This window comes from Copadichromis virginalis, linkage group LG10 (genome assembly GCF_057382275.1).
Source record: "Copadichromis virginalis isolate Kocher_CV1m ecotype Utaka linkage group LG10, C_Virginalis_male_GT1.1, whole genome shotgun sequence".
NCBI lineage: Eukaryota > Metazoa > Chordata > Actinopteri > Cichliformes > Cichlidae > Copadichromis > Copadichromis virginalis.
The window spans coordinates 12,181,576-12,206,049 of record NC_140627.1 but is presented as its reverse complement, the minus strand read 5'-3'; the positions used below and the strand labels follow the sequence as shown (position 1 = coordinate 12,206,049).

The window sequence follows — 24,474 nt, the reverse complement described above, 5'->3', positions numbered from 1 at the left end:
ACTATAGTACACATTTTGTGAAATAAAAAAAGAATTTGTAACAAAAACTGCATTCTTGAAACTAATTAAGCCAAAAGGCAGTTTTTCTAAAAGATCTGCTGGCTTACACGGAACATATATGTGGACGTGTATTGGAAACACCCTATTTTAAAACTGTAGTCAACTCCCTGCTGAATCATATTCTCGTGATTGCTTTAAAATGTCAAAAATCCACTTCCAGTCTGCCAAACCAGTGGGTACATATAAGCCTCACTGGTGTGAAAAAGCATACACATTGTTGCACCATATCCAACCAAACTTTTATGCATGTCTTTTTTACTTCCAAGCTTTCAGAGCTGCCGGGTTCTAAAACTAGACGCAGCTGGTTTAAACAAAGGGAAACCTAGGGAACTTAAAAATGAAGCCGACGAGGAAGTTGCACAAACTGCAGTTGCTACTTGAGGCTGCACTACCATTAGATGTCAGTGTTAAAATGCCCAACTTTGTAGCATTTAAAAGCATATAGTTTTTGGCATCTATGGATAATTTTTGAAGGGCGAAAAGTTTTTATAACTCATCCAGCTGGATAATTGACTTTGGAGTGCAGCCACATTGATTGACAGGTGTCCTAACAGAGGCAGCTGGAGTTGACTGGCATCTTCAAGCAGGCCTCACTAAAGCTTTTCCCTGTGTCTGTGCTGCTGGTAACTTTAGGATCCCTTTGAGTAGATCATCCGCCTTGATATCAGTTTGGATTCGGGAGACACACACCATCTCTACTTTTAGATTAGGCTTAAAACTTTCTTTTTGCACAAAAAAAACATATAGTTAGGGATGGATCAGGTGACCCTGAATCCCTCCCTTAATTATGCTGCAATAGGTGTAGGTGGTTGGGGGATTCCCGAGACTCATTGAGTATTTCTTTTTCAGTCAACTTTCTCACTGAGTATGTGTTAATAAACCTCTCTGCATTGAATCATATCTGTTATTAACCTCTGTCTCTCTTCCTGTCTTCCTTCTCTCACCCCAACCGGTCGCAGCAGATGGCACCGCCCCTCCCTGAGCCTGGTTCCGCCAGAGGTTTCTTCCTGTTAAAAGGGAGTTTTTCCTTCCCACTGTCACCAAAGTGCTTGCTGATAGGGGGTTGTTGGGTTTTTCTCTGTATGTATTATTACAGAATCTTCCCTTCCAATATAAAGTAAGAAATCCATTATTGTACAGGTGTGTTACTGAGCACTAATTAGCCGATGTGTGTCTCTCTGTGTGACGTACGCTTACAGTTTACAGCCAACCTTTCATCCATATAAAGTAACTCCTGGCTTCAATTTAAAAAAAATTGTTAAAAAATGAATATGGAACTGTCAAACGCTAACGGTAAAGCTTCAAAATGTGGAGTCCAAAACCAATCTGTGGTTTAAACAGACCAAGCATTTAAAACATCTTGTGGGATAAAACCTTAATGAGCTTAAGCACAACACTTTATTAACAACATTGTTGTTAATAATAACAACAATGTTGAATTGTGAGAGTTTATTTGAAGTGAATAAACCAACCATGCATTTTTACCAGCATGTTATTAAAATATAAGAAAAGGTCAGATAACAATGTTAAAAAGTGCAGTTAGACTAAAAAGCTCACCAAGCACCAAAGATACTGCACAGTGGCTTTTTTTTTTAATCTTTAGTCATGACAAGTGCACCCTGTGGGATTTCATCTATTTGATGTACCACTGCAGTATTTTGCTAGAACAATGGCTGACTCTGGTCCAACTGCGGTACAATTTTACTTTTCAGAAACACTTAATTAAGTGAAAGAGCCTAACTTATGTGCATCATATACAAAAAAGCAGCCAACCACAATATCATGTTGAGGCAGCCTGTCTACCCCCAGAGTTGAAGCGTGACTTTAAAGAAAAATACCCACACAAGAGGGGGGAAAAATAAAAAAAAAGGAAGTCAGGCTATTTGAAGTGGGTCCCCGTAGGTTTCTGTTCTCCGCTCGTGCTCACCAACCATTACCCTTACTGCTTTATTTCTGCCAAGCTGTAAAAGCAAAAGCATGCCGTCCTGTTCTCTCGCTGTGCATGAATGCAAATGCACAGACTGTACAGACAATGAGGCTAACCTTAGCGCTTGCTGTAGAAGTTTATTTTTAAAAGATTTCTATTAAATGTGACCCTGGAAAGAGTGACAGGACAGATAAGAGAATTTGTGGATGCAGCACGATGTCTGATAAAGTGAGGAGCGCACTTGAAGCGCAAGGCCATCTGGCACTCGGAGAGGACAGAGGCCTCGTCGATATCACTCCATTGATTTTGAGTTTGGTCCTTCTATAAAAGGTCACAATTAAGAGGTGGAACAAAAAGGAGGATAGTGATTTAAAAGATGGCCTTCCCACAGAAATCTGTAACTGTAATGATGCCAGTATTCTATTTATATTATTGAATGAGATTTAAAAAAGGTCACAGGTGAAACCAAATGGATAAAGTTATAGATATCTTAATTACAAATCATGGATCCACTATACAGTAACTTACATGTTTGCCTAATTTTCTCATAAAAGTACAAACCTACAAATATCTTAGAATCATATATTTGACTGTAATCCCTCCATCTCATCAGTTTAAATATCTTTTAAAAGATTTAATAACCCACCACCTGCCTGAATAGTACTGTTCTCCTAGTCTACTTTCGCCATGCTTCATTCTGGGTTATTTAATGACAAAGAGCCACTTGAATGGTTTCTTTGACTGTAACAGAAAGACAACTTCCTGAGGCCAGGAGGCCAACGCTTACTCTGGCCTTTAATTTTTAATGAAACAGACAAACACACACACGCGCGCGCAAACATGTAGCCAACACACACGCACCAGATACAAAGGACTACTTTTAAGGGTTTTACAGCTTCAGTCATACAGGCCAACCAAACACATACACAGCTACATTTTTATACATGGTTACAAATGTGCTACAGGCCCATTTAAGATAACGTGATCTGATATATGACCTATATGCATTCGTTTACCTGAGTCTGGCAGGGTGACTGGTTGGTGCTCGAGTGCATCCATCAGCTCTCTTTACTCATAATGGCTTCATCTCGCTTTCCTGTCTCCTCCTCTCCTTCCCTTTTTCCCCTCCTCTTCTCTCTTCCGCTCGACTACCCTGAATGCTTAATGATGGTCCCTGCCTTCCGGGAGCATGTAAACATGCCAGACGCACTATTGGCCGAGGCAGAGGAGTTCTTATGCGCTGATTGGCTGGGGCAAGCCAGGCATGGATGGCAGAAGAAAAACAGGTTGGTGGTTACCATAGCCCTACAGGATGACTGCTGTCCATAGTAACTAACACTAACACACACACACACACACACACACACACACACACACACAGTCCTAGACCCTCAGGACATGGTGAAGGTCCCCACAGACACAGAACACAAACACACTCAGACACATGACACACCCTCTAACATCAAGCACAACAAAGGATTTCAGAGCTTGTGAAGATGGCACGACGCTTTGCAAACAGAACCTGGCTAACAATGTAATTTAACTGTTAACAGCTGGATAATGACTCAGTTTAAGCTTTCTGATGAACAAAAATAACATCAAAAGTCAGTTTAATATATGTTCTCGTTGCTCTTTGAATTGATTTTGGAGTTAAATTGAATATTTCAAAAGAAACAGCAAGAAATTGGGGGAAAAACACAAGCTTCCACTTTCTTAAATTTTTACTTAAAAAATGTATCAACACCAAAAGCTCCAATATCAACAAAATATAACAAGAGCTCCCAGTCTTTCCAGTCTTGTTGCTAGGTCAGCTATCATAAATTTTAGTGTTTTTTTCCATAAGGCACTTAAATATCGTGTCATTTGGAAAGATATGTTAAACCATGTCTCCTAGATAAACAAACATGTCATGTTCATAAACGGTATCAAATATGGACGTAACTTAAACTTGCATTTCATTTAACGACCACCAGGGGGGCAATAGCTGTGGTTGCACATAGACTTATGGTCTTATAGAAGTCTATAGGAAACAGCTGTAAACTCTTTGTTGCTGAGTTTATGGGCTCAGCCAGTATATCAGTGAGTTAGGTCAAAATGATCAAAATACATTACGTCAGTCTATCTGACATGTGTTTTGCAGAAATCGTGTTCAGGGACGAGGTAACATACTTAAGTTGTGCTATAATTAATCTGCCTTGTATATTCGCTTACAGTTAGATGACCTCCAATGCAGATATCATAGCTAACATAATGTAGAAGGTGCTTATATGCATGCTGAAAACAGTTATAAACTCTTGGTAACCAAAATGAAATGCACAGTTACGTGGAATAAAATTATAAGATTTATGAGTAAAGCTGGAAACCGTTGCGATGTAATACAAGTGCACAAGTCTGTTTTATTTATTTTTTTCTATGTGTACCTTTTTCTTTTTTAACCTTTAAGCTCCTATTAGAAGTTAAGATTTGACTTGAAGCGCAGAGCCAACCGCCAAGTTTGCACTTCAATCACCAGCATTTAAGAGTGAAAGCTCTGTAAGCTGAAACTCTGCACACAGAAAATAAGTTTGATGTCATTTCACTACTGCAATAAAAGCACTTGGCTGCTTTTCAGCTCCAGTAATCGATGGCTTCTTCGTTTCAGTTTGTTTACTAGATGTAAAAGAGCCACCGAAACACGCAACGCAGAGCAAAAAGCTTCATATATTATTCACAAGGTTGTCACTGAATGAACCCAGGCGGCCACAGTTACAGTGGAAACACCAGCTGGGTTACCAGTGAGTGAGCGAGCAGCTAGCGTTATGACACGGTGACAGATTTCCCCCCTTTGCTCCTTCCAGCTGGACTCACCTAAAAGGATGAGGTTTTAACCGTATCCATATTTTAAGGTTTCACCACTTCTTCACATTCACTCCAATCGTATATATCAAAAGTAATTCATCTCTCTTTTAGAACTGAGAACAGTATCCACATTATACATCATGTCCTCTAAAGTGGATCCTGACAAGGAGATTATAAATGTCTGCTAGATAAACGGTGAAACTGTTCTTTTCCCATTAATGTTTCCAGGATCCTATATTCAGACACCCAAACCAGGGTGGAACATTGTGCAACTGTTATGGAGAAGCTAACATGATGCCCCTTACATAAAGGCGCACTCTTGAGGACACCCAATGGGAGGAAGATGTTTGAACACAAAGCAGAGTAGTGGTTTACTGAAGAGGCAGTAGAGATGGCTGCATTACATAACAACAGTGCTTTTAGGCTGACTCAGATTCTTTCTTCCCTACTGTAAGTGTGCATGTGTGTGTGTGTCTGTGTGCGCATGTGAGAGAACAGCTCTAAATGCGTTTCTATAGCTACAGCACAGACTCATCCATTTATCAACATAATGGATGAGCTTGAACGGTAGAAAGAAAACAATGCAAGACTTCACATGAAGCACAGATGAAATTACACAACACGGCTCCACTCTTACCAAGCAAAACCACTTCTCTGCCTCCACTTTCAATGCACACAGAACGAGTGCACATCAGTGTGCTAGGAGCAGTAGTACCAAACAGTAGTATCTGAATTATTAATAATGCTCTGATCGGGTATTTATCTTTTGACTGTAGTCACAGCAGATTTATTGAAATGTAGTTATGAGTACAGTCTGATTTTAAATATCACAAAGGAACAAAGGCGACCCTGTTGCAGGTTCTTGAACCTGTTGCTGCACTACTTGTGACCTTTGCATCTGTTCAAGAATTTCTGCAATTAAAATGAAAAGCCCAGGCTCCAACCTTTTACCAACAATGAATGAATGTCATCCTCATAGTGAATTGGGGATTTAAGAGGCTTGCTTGGCTTGTATTGTGTAGTGTTCTCTCTGCAGTCACACCATAGCTGACGTGTTTGGAAACACTACCAGATCCCACTGATTTGGATGTGTTGCTGTTGGCATCGAGATCAGAGCTAGTGGCTATTCAAGCAGAGTGAGACTGAGAGCGAGAGAGCTGGGGAGTTTGGTCCAAATAGATTTGTAGGGAGTGATAAATGAGACATCCCCTGTTGTATTAACCTCCCCTATGAAATTCTACTGGGAAGCCATCCAAAATTACTTTGCTGAAGCAAGCCCTGTGACAACCAACTAACTGCTAACATTAAACACTTAAAGACAGAACTGGGACTGCTGTTGGCCAGCAGTGAAGTCCATCCATTACAGTTTATATGCTGCTGAGGGAAACCAGACAACAAGACTGACAGTCTGTGAAAACCCCGTTTGATCAGGGATGTGAGGGTTGGGTAATTCTGGGCTGATATAGATGTGTAAAAAGATATCAAACCTTTCATGTATTCAGGGATTTTGCAAACTATGGTGTTAGACAGGTATTAAAGCAGGCTGGAATAATGTGGATCAGTGCTCCTGCAACTTCATTTAATGAGTAATTAAATGGGATATGCAGGTTAACTGCATACTAACATTCACGCAAAGTTAGTAGAGCTGCAGGCAGAAGATCCGCTGTGGTGACCCCTAAAGGAAGCGGCAAAGAAGAAGACAACTGTCACCTGTCTGTTGTTTTCTCAAGAAACTGAGCCTACAACATACACTTTAGAGTCAGCTAATATAATTCTCTTTTATGTGCGGTGTTTCTGTGGAAACCTATTTGAGAGGAATCTTCAGCATCTGAGACTCGGTGTATGATTAGTCAGGAAAGGCAGCAGATTACTATCACCAGCAACATGTCATTTATTACTATCCACAAGTAGTGGCAGCAGAAATGAGAGACTGTGTAGCCCATTTAACCCTCCACAAACAGCCAAATGGCCCACCATGACTCACACGGTAATATTTTTATAAGGTTTGCTGGGGCTGAAGTGACAGGATGTACCAAAAATGAGAAAAGATTTTTAATGCTCCCTCAGAGCTGCACATAAATTTGAGCCTTCCTCACTGCGGATTATGAAAATCATTTTTGACATATGTGCATGTCCGTGCACGTGCCACATCTGCTTTGCCAAGCCAAAATGCCCGTTTTCTAGCCATTACGTAATCTGGCTTTCCTTTGATGTTCCCTTAGCAGCACGTGGAACCAAAGCGAGCCAGAGACAAGTCTAGCTAATACTCTGAAGGTTACAGTGCAGGCTGGCAGCGAAGCAGAAGTCAGAGACCGTGTGCCACTCAGGCTGTGGAGGAGATAGTAACACTACAGTTCAGAGCTTTCTGTAAAAGTCAAAAAGAGGGAAATTATAATAGACCAGTGGTTGATTCAGAGATACGTCCAGAGTAAGTGTGCAAAAGGTATATGGATTGATTGGTGGATTATTAGCCTTATGGGCAACATAAGGGCGTGCCTGCCTATTATTTCATGGCAGCTGGGATAACTCCAGCCCTGAAAAAGCAGTTAAGGACATATATGGCTATGACTTCTGTTTAAATAATGAACAAAAAAAAAAAAGAATTCGCTACTGGATTTATTTGTTTCAGGATACAAAATGAGAAAAAACTGTTGCAAATTAAAAATGCCCTGGCACACAGAACAGTGAAAAACACATTGTAGGCCCAATTAGTTTTAATTAAGGTTTCTAAAACATCTACATTTGCATTAGCGGTGCAAGTGTAGTGTAATTAACCAGTTGGTGTAAATATTAGCAAGCTTAATGAAAAGATTTTGGCCTATGCATGCTGCATGTGAAACTCAAGTTCATTACTGTCCACTCTGTTTCTTTGGTTTAGTCACAAGCATCTGGAAAGTCCACTGATTAAGTTGTGTAACCAAGTTTGAGGGTACGGTTTTTAAGAAACCGCTAGGCCACGTGGCTAATCGAAGAACAGTCCTATTTGATATTGGAAAGAATAGACGGATCTAAAACTAGGACAAACTAGCACAGAAAAAAGTGAGCACCTATGCATCTGTGTGTCAATGGCACAGAGTTTCAACTGAAGCAACTAAGAAATAATCAGTGATCACCAGTGTGATCTGCAGTAGTGGGCTAACTGACGGAGTAAAAGGGGAGTTAAAGACAGAAAATGGACACAGCAGCAGCAACAAAACGCTTCTGAAATCAGATCAGAGGTAGAAGAAAAACCCTTTTACTCTGCTGATGATTACATCAACGTGATTATAAGAATCTGTGAGGAGCACATTTGAGACCGTCCTAATCAACCAGATTAGGACGATAGGAGGAAAAACAAGTAAAGAGGTGGAAAGGGTGAGAGTTTTGTTGAAGTAACACACACACACACACACACACACACACACACACAAACACACACACACACACTCCAACCAACAGCCGTCTGGGAGTCTACCACTTATACTGCTGACCGAACAAATGGATGACTGATGAGAAGTCTGAGCTGGTGATTCTGTTCATGTGCTTACATTGATGTGTGCGCAAAAGTTCTCTGTGCAGCTTTTATTACATTTAGCTTGCTTAGTCTGCGTATATGTAGGTTTGTGTTTTATGACTTTCATTATTAGCAGAATATGTAGTGAAACAGAGATGCCTGTGGAAAATGCTGTCTCAGTGAGCTGTGGTTCACTCGTGCAGCTGAACAGAAAGACTTCAGCCTCTCTGGGGACAACGTAGCTGTGGCTTCCAGCATCCACTCCGCTTAGGAGAGTTAAGGATGTGTGGTCACTGCTTAACACAGTCATTAGCACAGTTTCAGAGGCTGAAGAGAAAGGGCAATTAGAGCCATGTGCTTAGTAATCCACTGACAGGCAACAGAGGGAGCTTCAATACTAATGGTTTAGGGCAGGACTGGGTCATCTTTCATCATTAACAACCAGGTGTTTGTCACACAAACAGAGCTATTGTCAACTTGTGTTGCAACCTTTTGTAACCAAGTGGTGTAGTTGTATTAAGGAAGTATATAACCATTTTTGTAAAAATTTCAAAGTAGTGGTCAATTCCCACTTCCCTTACCAGAAAAAAAGGGTCAGCTCAGCAGCCACACAGGCACACAAAGAGTATGAGGTGGATAAAGGGCAGGTGGAAATCAAAAGGATGATGAACTGACAGGTGCATAAAAAAAAAAAAAAAAGAGGATCGTGCCCTTTTCACGAACAATAGATCATAATAAAGCCCCGTTTCAATGCTTTTGTGATGGTAATAACCTGTCTGTGTGTACACATGCAGCCTCATACAGAACTTGAAATGTGTTAAAGCACATTGGGTGTTAAATTCAGATGAACTCTGTTAACCAAAAATAGCAAACGTTAGAATAGTATAGAGCTATAGTATAGTATAGTATACTGTGCTGTCCCTGCTTTATTCCCCATCAACACACTTTGGAGACAGGCTTGCTTTGACAAATCTTTATAGCCATCGTGTTTAGATTTTAGTACGTACATTGTTCAAATCTAAAATCAAATCAAATAAAACTATATGCAAGTCCAAGAAAAACGGCTTACAGCATTTTATATGTAACACTTTAACATATTTGTTTTTCGGCTCCATGCTGTAGTGGTCAACATGTTTGACTTGCACACAAATGATCCTTTTTGACATCAGGGGGGGAAAAAACAACAACAACAAAAAACATAAAAACACAAATACACACAGCCTCAGGAGGTCTGGTCTTAGTGTTAGTCCTTAACCCATAAAATGGGATGCTGCATAAGGAAGGGCATAAATAAGTACTTTACTAAATCAAACAGGTCACTGTTGCATCCAATTGGGAAAAAGGGAGCAATAATATTTGTTTTAAGCTTTTCACTAGCCATCTCAACCCACAAATGCACCTTCCACACTGAGCTAGCATTAGCTGATAGCTCTACCCTGCAGGGAGAGAAAAAAGAAAAGAAAGGCAACAGTCAAAATGCTAAACTCTAGACTTCAACACAGTAGCCCAAAAACCAGTGAGTTAAATAACGAGACTATATACCCACAGATTGGGTCTCAGCTTTAGCGTACATACACAAGAGTGGCATTTAGAGCAGGGCGATATGACCAAAAATATTTATCACGATATACATTTGAAAATTTGCGATAACGATATAACTGACGATATAATTGACACTAGACAAAATACTTTACAACTCCACAACTTTATTAGTGCAAAAAAAAACAAAAACATCAATGTATTTTCACTTAAACAAGCAGCTGTTTTTTGCATTAAAGTTATATAAAAGTTTAACAGCGCCGTGTACATAAAATCGTTTCGAGGTCAGTAAACACAACCATAATTCAAACATAAGGCACACGGGATTATGAGGGGCACTGTCGATTTTCAGAAAAATCAAAGGATTGATTCTTATTCTCCGTCGCCACCATGCTTTACCCATATTCTATGGCAATATTTTATTTTCTTATAGTTGCCCAACTTTATACCGGTATTACCGTGAACGGTATAATATGGCCCAGCCCTAGTGGCATTCATCTTCTCGAGCTCTTGGCAGGAACGCAAAACGTGTCTTTCTGAAATAATCTAACAACTCTTTAAAGTCTCTCTAAAAACAAACAAACAAAGCTGATCAACATGATATAAACTATGGGTAGTCTACTTGTAACACCACAGCTTGGCATTTACGTTGGTATTACTCATTTCCTCATCACATCAAGTTAAAAGGAAGCCCAAAAGCCTTACAATAAAGTACCACACCTTAAATTTGTGTGATACCCAAAGAGAACCACATGTGCATTGCAGTACATTAACAACATTATCACTAATGCATAAATACCTTCACTGCCAGTAACTACTGCAAGGTCTCACTTAAGTATCTAATCAACAGCATCGAACAGAAACCACGTTTCACCTTTCTGTTTTTCAGCATCTTTATCACACCCCCAACCCCATCTCCATCAGTCTTTCCTGTTCACACCATGTCCGCACATTAAGATATAGTAACAAAAGTGGCAAAAGACAATTCTCAAAAGGCTATTTCATGCACCCAATACACCTAACACACACACGCGCAACACCTCAACAACACACAAACAGCTGTGACTGCATGGATGTGTGTACTGTTGCAAAGAGCTTCACACAGCCTCTGTTCTAAATTACAACAAGCAAAAACATAGTTCGTATTCACTTTATGTAAATCATCCAAGCGCAAAAAAAAGGAAAAAGGAAAAAAAACAGTCCATGGTCAGACTAATTTAGGTGACAAACTAATGGGAGCAGTTTTGTCTGTTTCATTAATCGACATCGTAACCTGACAGCTGCTCTCATGCAGTGTACAGTACGACGGGGGAGACTACATCGCAGCATAAAGACTACAATAAGGAGTGGTTTAAAAATTCAGCATCAGACAGCTTGTGTCCTCGATAGGATGGAACATAAAGTTCTACCTCCAGGTTGTAAGCATGACTCACTCTGCCTCACACTATATAATCCCTGGGCTTCCCCATGCTTCTATGATTACTGGCCAGCAGAAAGCCTGACGGCAGTGGGCATGAGTTGTTGCCACTAAAAGAAGTGTGTGTGTGTGTGTGTGTGTGTGTGGTGGCCTTGGGTTGAATGCCTTGTTATAGACAGCCATAATAATGCACACTAATTGGAAGTCCGGAAAATGCAAAGTGTTCCCTGTGTGCAGATCGCTGGGGCTGTAACACGAACGGGCAGCGGATGAGACAGAGAAGAGGGGGGTGCAGGGCAAAACACGGAGAGGTAAAGCGCACAGAGAAATGAGAAGTGATGAGTGGAGAGGAGTAAAGTGATGGAGGAGAGGTACGTACTGCTGTAAAGGGTGTCGATCCAGGAGAGCCGGGGCAGGCCGCGAGCACTGAGGGGCTCCATCCTCTTTTCCTCTCCCCGTCTCAGTCGCTCTCCCTCTTTCTTATGTCTTCAGTTCTTCTCTGCAGCTGCTTTTTGCGTTGCCTCGCTTCTTTTCTCTTATCCTTGAAACGCAGCCTTCATCTCGCTCGGAGAAGCAAGAAAAACCATTTGGGGGAAAAATGTCAGAAGGCACCCCGGGGTCCAACAGGCTGACAAGCAAGAGAGCTGAAGAAGGAGCGAAAGACAGAGGTGTGCGTCTGTGTGTGTGAGAGAGAAAACAACAGGCTGGAGACGGACACCGCCGACCGTTGCTAGGGAAAGGGAGAAGCACTCATTCTCTCTCGCTCTCTCTTTGGCTTGCTCTCTCACTCCCACCCACCCCTCCTCTCTCGCTCTCCTGATTCTGCGTGAATGCCTCATCAGCCTCACTCGCTGTCTCTCTCCCTGTCTCTCTCCCCCCCCCCCCAGTGTCTTAGCAGCGTGTAGAAGCCGGAATTGAGAAGCCATGCCTAATGACTGAAGCAGCGAGGTTTGCGAGATGTGAATCAACTGACAAAATCTCAGTTTCTCTCTTCATAAATGAAACCACTAAACCCACTAAAATCCAAAGTTGCTTTCACGATCTCCATCTCTCCTTGCGCATTAGGTTAGCAGCTTTTTTCTTGCATGTAGATACAATTTGCTTACTCTGACTTTGTTGAGCACATCGCAGCTTGAATTTTTTATCTTGTTCTTTAAACGTAGGTAAATGTTACTCAAGTTTTAAGAGAACTCTGCCTAAGAAAGTCAGTATTAAAACAATGTTGCAGCATGAAATGCTAAGATCAAAAAACATCTTTGTGTCAGGGGTTCAGCAAACATCCTAAATAGCCTATTGTTAGCCTATTTTATAACTGCTCAGACTGAGGCTTTTTCTAAAATATAGAGGAAACATATACAGCCAAAGAGAAACCACCCTTCAGGAAAAAAAACTGGGTTATCTTCCCCTGATAAAAGTTTAATGTTAAATCCACTGTGTGGTTATTTTTTGTTAATATAGCAATAACAAAGGTAAGTATGAAAGGTCTTTCTGTGGTTTTATGAGCCAAACTAGTCGTAGCTGTACTACATGATGAGTTCAAGATCACAGCCGCTCGGCTGGGACGCACAATTCACACTTTGTGTGAAACAGAGTCAGTCATTTAGTTCAGAGAGAGAGAGAAACCGAGAGAGTGTGGCGGGTTCACTTGTCACGGTGTAAGCTAGTTCTGTTCCCGTGGCAACGAAGAACATGAAAGCAACGCACACATGTGCATGTGCTGTGAAAATGTGCCTGCATACTGATGCTGTGTATAAGACGATATAATACAGACTATGATAGATGGCAATAGAAGAACCATGGAGCTGGTCTACTGTGTGCATCACCAGGAACAATAGCTAAAGAATATTTAGAATAAATGTCTGGAGCTCAGCCACAGCTGAATTTTTGAGGACTGAAGCAGATGCATAGGGACTAAATAGTTCAAAGTTATTTTGAGAAGTTAAAAGGATGGGGTCAACGTTTATTCACTTTCCCCCACTGTATCAGACTAGTTAAGGAATGTAAAGTGAGAAACCACTTAACTCCACCCTACTACCTGCTCCAGTGTTTTAGAATAAATGACGGTGACAAAGAAATTATAGCATTTTATTGCATTACAACCCAAAAAGAAGTTGGCATTTTCCACAATAGTGGCTGGGCTCTAGCGCAAAATCCAGGAAATCTTAATTTTTCAATATGCAATTAAAAATGTCATGCTGTGCTTTATTGATTTTTTTTTGAAATTAGCAGGCTTTAATGGGCACATTAGCACATTAGGTCTCCTGTTGCTCCCTGTTCCCAGAAAGAGACCTGGCAGCATTGCCGCACAGCACAATTCCTCTTCATCAGGCCCAACGCCCGGCGAGTTTATTAAGGCATGTGCTACATAGGAGGCCAATCATCGGAGACGAGCATCGTGCCAGCGACAACAAAGCCTGATATGAAACGCTCCCCTCAAACCTCAGATCTCCTCCCCCTTCATCCTCCTCTAACCAGCATGGGGGAAGGAAAGATGGGAGGGTTGAGAGGCAGAAAAAAACTTCAATTAGGACACAAAGGCTGACAGGAGGAACCCCACAACTGCTCCCTGCCTCTTCCCCCAACCTCTGCAGGCAGAGCACCTGGCCCCGAGCTCTGCTCTTTGTTAGTCTACAGCACGTGTATGTGCCAGCTGGAGGGAATGTACACGAGTTAAACGACCTGGCATCCCATGAGCCTGTCTTGGTCGTGTGTGTGTGCACGTGTGTGTGTGCGTGTCTGTCTCAAGGCATTTAATGTATTCCTGCATGTGTTAATCTACATCAGGGTTATTAATGAATATAAATGTGTCATTGTGATGGTGGGAAAGCACACAGGCGTGACAAAAACCACACACAAACTCAAGGCGTACACGCACAAAACATGGGATTATGTAAAGGGAAAGCCAAGCGGGCAGAGAAGAACACGGGGCTGGTGAGTGGCACTTCATCAAATATAGATTGATCTACTGTACAGCCTTACACCTCCTTTGTCTTAAATCTGGGCCAACAGAGACAGACACACAGACACACACAGATGATTGAGGGTTTTGAAAGCAAATCTGCCCGCCTCCTCTTTCCAAATACCTCATCGTTCAACGGGGATAGCCAAACAAAGAGAGCACACATGCCATGCTCAAACACACAAACTGTATTTACACCAAACTGCGTGTTCTGAAGACATTCTGGAGCTTCACAAAGCTACATTTAGAAAATATGAATAAACAGTCAAACTGTGTAATAAAAACCCATTAGTAACTGTCTCTGAACCCTCCCAAACACACACAATTTCAGTCTCTTCAAAGTTCAGCACGTCAACAATGCATCGTTCTCTATAAAGGTTAACTTTCAACAGCAGTCCTCTACTATGTGTGTGCGTGTGTGGTTGCTGGACAAGATCTAGATGTAAGGCACTCATATTCTTTAGTGTATCCACATAGAGATACACACTTTTTCCCCTCAAGACAGATCACGGATTGTGTTGGAGAGACACGATGTTCCTTTGTGTCACAGACAACATCTACTCAGAGTTTCCCCTTAATTGGACACTTTATTTAAACAATTACATGCTTGTGTGTTACAAAAGGCCACACATCAGTAGCCAGCACAGCATGAAATGTAGACCATACAAAAAAAAACTGGATATTTAAAACAGAAAAAAATCAATCTTTGCTTTTGATTAGGTGTGTCATCCCACTGTGAGCTAATGTGAACAAAGGACACTGGATGTGGATGTGTACTGTGTGATACTCACAGGCATATTTAGGCCCTGCAGAAATCAATGGACACGCATCTGGGACAGCTTTTAACAGCTTGAACTGAAAGTAAGCTTTATAGACAGCTATTACAAAACATCAGAGAAAGCTGGAACTCAAAGTGGATAAAAAGCAAAAATTATGATGCTTTATCAAATTTAAAAGCTCCTAAAACATCACACAGCATGTCCTTTGAGTATACAACTGCACAATTAATTTCTTAATCATTCCAAAAGGTCTGCTGTAATCACGTTTAAATTTTTCCTTTATATTTTGCTTGGTTCGGTGTGTAATCACAACAAGGCTCTAACTAACAAGAACCTGATAAATCCCAGCTTCCATAAAAAGACACGATGATGCATTTATTTTATTCCCCATTTTGTGACTGTTGTGTTTCCTGCACTTCACTTGAAATTTCAACAAAGATTTCCTGTCATGAAGGAGGAAGTCGCTGTGGTCAAACTGTGGTGTATTAGAGTGTGAGTGCGTAATTTGGCGGCACAGCATCCCACCAGCCAATCAAACTGCTATCCACTCCTCTCCCACCCCTCTATTCTCCCTTTTCTACCCAGATACCCCTACCCCACCTCACTCCACCAACCCCAACCATATCCACCCCTTTCTGCTCTTCGACCCCGACCACAGGCCTGCGGGGGTGACTGGGTGGAGGTGGCAGCGTCTATGTGTGTGCGCCTATGTGTGTGTGGTGCTACTCTTTCCCTTCAACCCCACTGGCTAACCACGGGAACGTGAACTGGCTGATGAAAATAAATGAAAACTATTTTTTTTTTAAAAAGAAGAAGACGAGGACCAGGGTGGGAGTCTAAACCCTTCAACATCCTGATTGTTCAACAACCCCCCCACGCCCACACTTCCAGCATTCTTGGTTGATGTACATACGTGAGTGGGGCTGCGCACGCAGGAAGCAGACAGCTGTGTTTCCAAATAAGTGAATTCAAACAAGCCTAATGAAGCACTGGAGCAAAACACACCCCACAAACATATAAAAAAATTTTTTGACAATAAGCACGGATGGAATTGGTGACATCAAAGCGAAAATATTCACTGAATTAAAGTGAACTCTTCTTCCAAATCACAGAGACTCTCTAAGTGGAAGCAACAATGATTCACATCTACAGATTAACTGCTACACACACACATTATATTAGAATTTCACTGCAATAATGTCAGCATTTTATTACCGTTAAATTAGTTATGATATATATGGATATAGATGCCAATCAATAAACTCCACTACAGTCGTCTACACTGTAAGGAAGTCCAAACATGCTCCTTGGAGACTGATGATGACATTTTCTCGAGATGTGTGTTTTCCCCACAAATCCCTTTGTTTTGGGGGTTGGGGGAGATGGCAGCAGGGACGAGCAATGACGATGCATTATTAAAAAGCCCCGAGTGCAGCACTGATGAATGTGCGTCTATTAAATGAGAATGTCTGAGATCATTGTTTTATTATGTGTTACTGTCTGCTGGTCGCTTTATTTTGAAGTAAAATCGAGCGCAAAAATAAGTCATTTGTCTCTCAGCCGTTGTCATGATCACTGCTTTTTTCTCGGTCCAGCAGCTCAAGGTTTTTACCAGTCCTGAAATATGGTCAGAGTCATTCATCCAACACTGTTCTTTGACTCCATTCCTGCTCCCTCTGTGCTCCATGAACGTGTGTTATTAAAGTAACACCAACTCTTAACAGCCTTCTATCCAATTCACAAAGCTTTTGCCTACACACACAAAAAAAGGCAACAGAACGTGTGTGTGTGTGCGTGCGCGCATCACAGCATGTGCTTTGGCAGGCGAGATCCACTGTCACCTCATTTGTCCTGGATCTCATCTTTAACTCCTCCACCATCCAATTATTTGGAACGACAGTGTCTAGCAGACCCCTGTGACGTGTGTGTGTGTGTGTGTGTGTGTCTGTGTGTGCTGTGTTAACCCATTTATGATAAGATAGAGCTTCCTTAAATACAATCCTTGGCATGTTTGTGTCAAGGAGACAGGAAGAGAAAGGGACAAAGAGATGTGTGTGTGCGAGGGAAAGGCTGTTTATCTGGTGTCTGTCCAATCACAGCTTGATTGAGTTGATTTCCACATTGACCTCAATAGATCAAAGTGAATTCAGCTGGCATAGGATGAATATGCTCTGCTGCTAGTGCGCTCTCTGTTTCACTCTCTCACACACACACACACACACACACACACACACACACACACACACACGCTAAAAACACATGTGGATTTATGCAGTTTGCAGATCATTAGTGGTTATTTCCCACATATACACAGGGAGCTTATTTTATGTGTGAAACCATCCCAATGAGGTGACAACACAACGCTGCACAATAACACAGTTTGCCTGTTTGTTTGTACTCGACAAACCTAACTGTTGCTTAAGTTATGCCGACAAAGTGCTAAGCCACCATCGGGTTCGCGGTAACAAAGACTAAAAGCACACGAGAGCGTGGAAAGAGAGAACAGTAAAGAAATCTAAATTAAGAACTACTGCACTCTAGTGTTTAGCGTCGGTCAACACAAGCTAAGACACCCAAACAAAGACCTTCACTGTGCACACTGGATGGAAATATTGTATGAGAAAATAGCTGGGTATGTATTTGTTATTAGACTGTGTCAGACAAACTACTGAGTCTCAAGTTTGAGCACAAACCCACTTGAAATCCCATCACTTTAAACCTCCGCTCATAACAGTATCTTAAGATGGCACTCCTGCAATTTAGTGTTCCCCATAAAACTTGGAAGACTCACAGGGGGGACGTTAACAGAAGAACAGACAAAATCAAAACGAGAGAGATTGAAATATCCGTCAGTATCAGTCAAGCTCTTAAAAAGCTGGGACCTACAAGTTTCTGCAACAGTAAAAAGAATATCAGCTGAATACCAATCTAAGGATTAGTGTATTGTTTTGTATCATACCTGGATATATGACAGAATTACAGGAGCACTGCTGCAGTGCCACAGGACCTGTCAGAAATATGACTGGCTCCTAGTAGTACACCAGGATTAAGCTTCAGAAGGGATGTTGGGATGATTTTTATAACTGTTTTCAGCTACAAAGCAGAGATTTACCATTTCCAATGAAGGAGAATGAATGAATAAATGAACGGAAAGTAAAAGTACTGTGATTCTAGACTGCGTGTTGCTTGTTTATGTTCTGAAAAGTAAACCTGGTCACACGATAGCTGATTTTAACAGTGGATGCAGTAATACTGATAATGGATACTGTCTTTCGCCACTAGCTCACAGACATAAATACATAAATAAATACTATAAATACAATTTCTAAAACACATTTGATTTTATTGTTACATAAAACTGCATATTGGACAATTTTTAAAACTTGATGTAAAACAAGTTAATCAATTTTATGATTTGTTTTGCATTATCTGACCAAAAGTGACCTCTTGCATTGGTCTACCATTATGTATGCATTCATAGGCTTTATGTAGACCCTCCTTCATTTATTTTTCTTTCAAACACTAAAGGCAGTCTTAAAAATTTGATACATCTCAGCATATTATAACCTGCAGACATTGCCTTGATGAGCTCTGCAGATTCAGCATTACTTTCACTTGAATCATTAAACAAAGCAAAACCATTAAGATCACAACCTTATAAAAGAAACACTGCTGCTGTTAAAGATGCCCACACGAGGGTGCTGTAGCCATCTAGTCCACATCCAATGGACCACCTCCCACTGGTGGGAAATCCATCTAGCATTAGGTCTCATGCAGCATACCCAGATATTCAGGTTTTTACATTCCAGGGCACTTTTTGTAGAACCAGGGCAGGTACTAAAAAGTGAACCAGCATTTTTGGAAGCTATGAGGTGTTATCAGTGGTTCACAACAACCTACTGCATTCTGTCAAAGAGAGATTCAAAAATCAAGGAAAAATTCAAAATGTTAGGTGTCTGCTGCTCCATAAAGCTGCATAAATACAGCTACTGATACTGTGCAGCAGAGCTGAGTGTGCTTGATGGTTGAGCTTCTGAAAGCTTTGTTATCTAGTTTGCACTCCCCCGGAGTCAGGTTAACAGTATCATCAGGATAGAGTACACCCCCACACACACACACACACGAGAAGAAACCAAAGAGAGAGTGAAAGATGCTTTGTAGAACAGTGGCAGATCTCTCTCCATTCATCCTGACAAGTTTGTTTTGTTTATTGATAAATGCATGGCCAGAGAACAAGCCCTGACACACATTTTTGTACCTTTCTGCTTCAACTGAAAAATGAAACAAACAAATTATTATTAGCTGAATACACACTGGCATTGAGGTTTTTAGGATTAATGAGGACTCATTACGCTCTTGTTTTGCGTTTCATATGGTGGAGGATTGCAAACGTGGACAAGTTTTAAACAGCGAGGTCAACATGTGTGCAAGTAAAACTTCTGAGCCAAAGACTGTGCTCTGCCATGCCGGGCACACAGCTTCACGCAGTAAACTGTGATGCTGTAAGCACAGCAGCCCCACCCATATTATATTTCGCTTTTATGAGGGGCAGCCAATCAAAAGATTGCAGGCTTAAAGGTTGGGTGAAGTGAAGAGCTTATTTCAGACAGTAGATGAACTGAGAGAATGTACAAACAGCCAGCAAAAGATATTGATCATTTCCAAGAGCAATTCATGCAAAGCTACTTTCAAAATGGGCCTTATTGAGGGTTACTATGCACAAAAGCACAAACTGTCCACACAAAAGGAAAGAGTCTAATAAATACAGATTATAGGTTTCATTAGTTTTTTTGAGTTTTTATTGGTTTTTAAAGTCTACTATCCATCCATCCATCTTCATCCGCTTTATCTGGGGCCGGGTCGCGGGGGCAGCAGCCTAAGCAGAGAAGCCCAGACTTCCGTCTCCCCAGCCACCTCCTCCAGCTTATCCGGGGGATCACCAAGCGAAGTGAAAGCCCTCCGCCACTTGGCTGCACCTAGAAATCCTGTCCATAAAAATTATGAACAGAACCGGAGACAAAGGGCAGCCCTAAATTTAACTACTTGATCTAATTTACTTAATTTATTGTTTTTTCACAAGTTTGAATGTGTAGTTTCAGTTAAGTATAATAACTTTGGTACATGTTAACTTACTTAATTTTACGCTTGAATAAATCAATCCCTACTTCCTTTTGGGGGGGCGTGTTTTTGTTTGCATACAAAAATTTTGTATGCAGGAAATCCCAGTATAATAGGGCGTGTTGTGTGAGAAAAAATGCGCCAACAAGTGATCGTTACGCATGAGAACACAGCATGAAAACTCAACAGCACCAACAGGACACCAGGTTAAAGTCTCGTCAATATAGAAAAATCATGGCAAATGTGGAGTAACGAATAAAATAACTTACAAAAAGGAAAAAGAACACAGTCAAGGAAAGTTACACAATTAGCATGGCCTTAAATGAAATCCTTGGAGCAAACAGCGCTCTCAGTGACGTGCTCTCAGTTCCTTTGCCAAGACCTTGCGGCTAAAAGAGTAATTATGACAGAGCCCCAACAGACAGCGTCTGATTCTTCAAGACTGAACCAACAGCCTGAATAAAGCAGGAGGAGTGATCCTCCTCCAGGTATAATGCTACATCGACTCCTTTAACCACTGACCCGCAGGTTCTGGGTATCTCGGGTTTCACAGCGACACTTTATACCCAACAGAAGCCACTCCTGTGACTTAAGAGTAATTCCCTCCGCACCCCCTCACGTATCTCTACCACGGACTTTGCATTCCTGGCAAATGCTGTGAACGTTTAGATCAAGTGGTTTCAAAATGCAAAGCGTTTCACCTGCTAATTGTCCATCTGTTTCCATCTCCGCTCGGCAAGAAGAGGAAGCGAAAGTGATGACTGTGGAAAATGATGTCCTTAAGAAACTACAAACTGAGAATCTGGGTAAAGGTGTATTAACGCTGTTGCACTTCAGTGAATGCCAATGTTTCTATTCATTTTTGGTGTGCAGCTGAAAACAAACAAATGCCTTGAGGTCACAGGAGGAAACAACCGATTGGGGTTGGGGGATGGGAGATGCAAGTTTGGGTCATGAGAACATGTCCTGGCAGGTGAGAAGGCTAAAAACCTCCTTATTATTGAAGTCTATGAAAACACGCATATATTTTCAGGTTTAAACAAGGATCCCATCTGACACAGTAACACCATCAACACGAGGACTTCGCACACCAGCAGGTTGAATGTAACAGTGTTTTCACAGCTCTATTATTGTCAACCTACATATCTGAAATTTGGAAGTGGTTACTGAAAATTATATTCTCATAACATGCTCACTAAACTGTGGTAATGCCCTGCTATAAAATAAAAGAGGGCAGACCACATATGTCGCTAGTCCATTTACCAGAAACTAAGCTTTCTAAACATGTGGTTATGAGATGTTGCATGCTGAAAAAAGGAACATTGTTTTCTCAAGTTTTGTTCTCCCTTTTAGCCAAAGTCCAAGTCTGCAGACGTCTTCTGCATTTAGCTTCTGTGTGCAACATAGGATTGTGAAAAGGGGTATCATTTACAAGGTAGAGTCCCTCAATTTCCTGCTTCTGCTGGATTAAAACTTGACAACTACACAATACACCCCGCTCACTGCGAATGAGTTCACACGTAAAAATACCCTGATGCCACACGGCTGGTGCACAAATTATGTCAAGACTGAAAGAGTGATAAAATCTGACAGTCGCTGTAGTGTCTGTGTGAAATCTCTAATAAACTAACTGATAAATTCAGTTAAATATGTACAACTGTAAAAAACAGCCAAACTGGTGTTCAGTCTAACATAATAGAGCATCACAACTGACTGTAGTTTGAAGGATGTTGTGTTCTGCACCTGTTAATAAAGTTTAATCAATAAACACAATATAAATTATAACTCACTTACATCGGTATTCTTGCCTTAATCTTTAAGCACTTATATTTCATAATGCATTTTCCATTTTATGCTAAACGTCACGTTTTTACAAGCAGTGGTGCTCGTGCTGATTAAAAAAATAAAAAACGGAATTAGGGTAATATGGATTTTTCTTCATAGCAAAGTTCGGGTCATTACATTATTATAAGCACATATAGTAGCGTTACACCACAGCTGAGCAACAACAAGCTTCTTACTAGTTCACGTCCCCAATATTTTAGCCCTTTAAACTACCTCAAAATCTTTAACATCATCAAGTCAAAAATCTCTAAAAGGTCTGATTATAAAATAAAACCTCATGTATTGATCCCACTCAGGGGAAATTTTTGGCATCGTGAAATAAAAACCAGGCTTCTATAAACGGATCTGCAAAGTTTAGCTTTCATTCAGAGCAAATGGAAAGTGAAACACATTTCACAGCAATTCTTCTTTGGTTTTTGGGTCACTTCGTTCTATCAAACTACAATTCACACTACATAATGTCTTGGGGTTTGTTTTTTTTCGTTTTTTTACTTATTATTTACGTGTAGGAACTGAAAGCAGCAGTCTCAACAGATTACATAACTTGCACCAGGATTCAGAGAAGTGAACATTAAGTACCAGGCTGACAGCGTTTTAGAAGCATGCAGGGCTCTGTGGGTCCATATGCACCCTGGTGTCTTACCACATTCACACACACCACACTGGGGTCTCCATGGCAGCCATATCTGTCAGCCAATCATAAGTGACCTGCCTCTGAGTGTCTCTGATTTTAGATTTAGAGCAAGTTGGGTTTTTTTGGTTTATTATTGTTAATAAAAGAGTGGCGCTGTTTCTATGTCAGCATGCAAATCGCACCTATATTACGGTAAGACTGATGAGAGATAGAAATGCATCAACGGTTTGTTTGGTTTAAGCCCACCCCCACCCCCCTTTCAGATGACACAAATTCTGTTTAAATGAAAGAGATTAGAGAGAACGATTAACACATATCTGGTGCTCTTACTCGAACCCTACAAAGTTAAGTTATGGAGAAAAACTGACACTGGAAAGCTTGAATCTAGTTTAAATGTAACCTGTCGTTTCTTTACCGATGAAAAACTGCAATATAAAGTCATTTTAAACACAACTGGGCAATTTCCTTGGAAAAACTCTTGAATTAGCAGGATTTTCTCTTCTTATTTACCATAGGTGGCAGTAAATTAAAAAAAAAATTAGCTTTTGGACACTAGTTGGAAAGAATAACAAGGAAATGACATTTTAAATATCAAATTATTCTAAGCTGCTTTCATACTACATTCAAGTACACACAAATGGTTCTCTCCTTTCAGCTATATGAATCAGTTAACTGACAGGAAAACCACAACTCTTAGGCTCTCCTAGATCGTGCAGGTGCTCATCTTGATTTCAACTGAGAGAAATTCATGTCTAGAAATGAGCCTGCACTTCCTGTCCATGCATCCCCCTGTGTTAAAATCCTGCTGAGCGCAATAATGTGAAATGAAACTCGGTGAGAGGGATAGCGTCGTTGTTTGTCTCTGTGTTTGCTTAGAAATGGGTTAAATGAGGGTGAAAGTAAGGAGTAATTCAGCTCAGCCCTGTCCCACAGGACATGGAAAGAAACCACTTATTACTGACTTGAGAGCACAGGGTTTTGTTTTTTTCCTAGATTACATAAACTTTAGAAAGGTTAGCCTCTTCCTTCTCTTCTTAACGAGGAAATCTTTCTCACATAGCTGTGTCCCTGTAACAAACCCCTGAGAGGGCCACACCTTTTCTTGTTTAAGACGAACAAACAAGTCCAGGGAGCAACGTACACCTGCACCCAAAACGGTAAGCTAGTGAAAAATTAGGAAACAAAAGCAAAGATTGGATCCTGGAGTCATATTATTAGAATAATGCACACAATGGTGCTACTAACTTTTTTTTTTTTTAATTACAAATTTAACATGCTCTCCATTTGAAATAATACACCGAACACTAAAGCACAATGTAATGACCCCCAGATCATCTTGATGTTTCAAAGACTACTTTCACTTCTCATAGGTAGTGGTTTTCACCAGGAGGACATTGCATCACTGGGCTTTGGTTCACACGGGGCTTTGTGTCAGGTGACAACAGCTGAAGTGCGTCATTTGAAAGTGGGATTGCACTGAGAAAAATTCTGCTATGTCGAAAAAAAAAACCAACAGGAAAAGAACACCACAAGTCACCGAGGCCGAGTTAGGTTTAACTAGCACAGAGGGGAAAGACGTTACACGTGCAGGTTACAAATTTTGGTTTTGCGCATGACGGTGCAAACGTAGTGGTGTCTTACTTGCAGCATGGCAGCAACTTCAAATAACATAAAACCTTCTTCACCCACAGAAGAGGAAGAGTTCTGCAACAGATGCTATGGCCCCCACAAATTGCATATAATGTAGCCACGAGCAGAGTCTTGATGTCAAGATTATAGTTTCAGTTTGGTAAGAAATAGATGCCACTGAGACAAACCGAGACATCTACAGAACATTTTTTACCATTTAATGCATTTAATTGATG

The 24,474-nt window shown here is 40.9% G+C and overlaps 1 protein-coding gene across 3 annotated transcripts in view; it reads right to left on the bottom strand.

Moving 5' to 3' along the window:
• Positions 1 to 24,474, bottom strand: part of abr (ABR activator of RhoGEF and GTPase) — a 124,075-nt gene that overhangs the window by 88,169 nt on the left and 11,432 nt on the right. Inside the window, exon 1 of one of the 3 annotated variants that reach the window (XM_085469843.1) lies at positions 11,654 to 12,028. The exons of 1 other annotated variant lie outside the window; for it this stretch is intronic. In XM_085469843.1, coding sequence (XP_085325969.1) covers positions 11,654 to 11,714 — 61 coding nt within the window. In that variant the 5' untranslated portion in view covers positions 11,715 to 12,028. Of the gene's footprint in view, positions 1 to 3,003; positions 3,091 to 11,653; positions 12,029 to 24,474 lie in introns of those variants that run through there. One more of the 3 variants, XM_085469844.1, reaches the window with a different exon arrangement.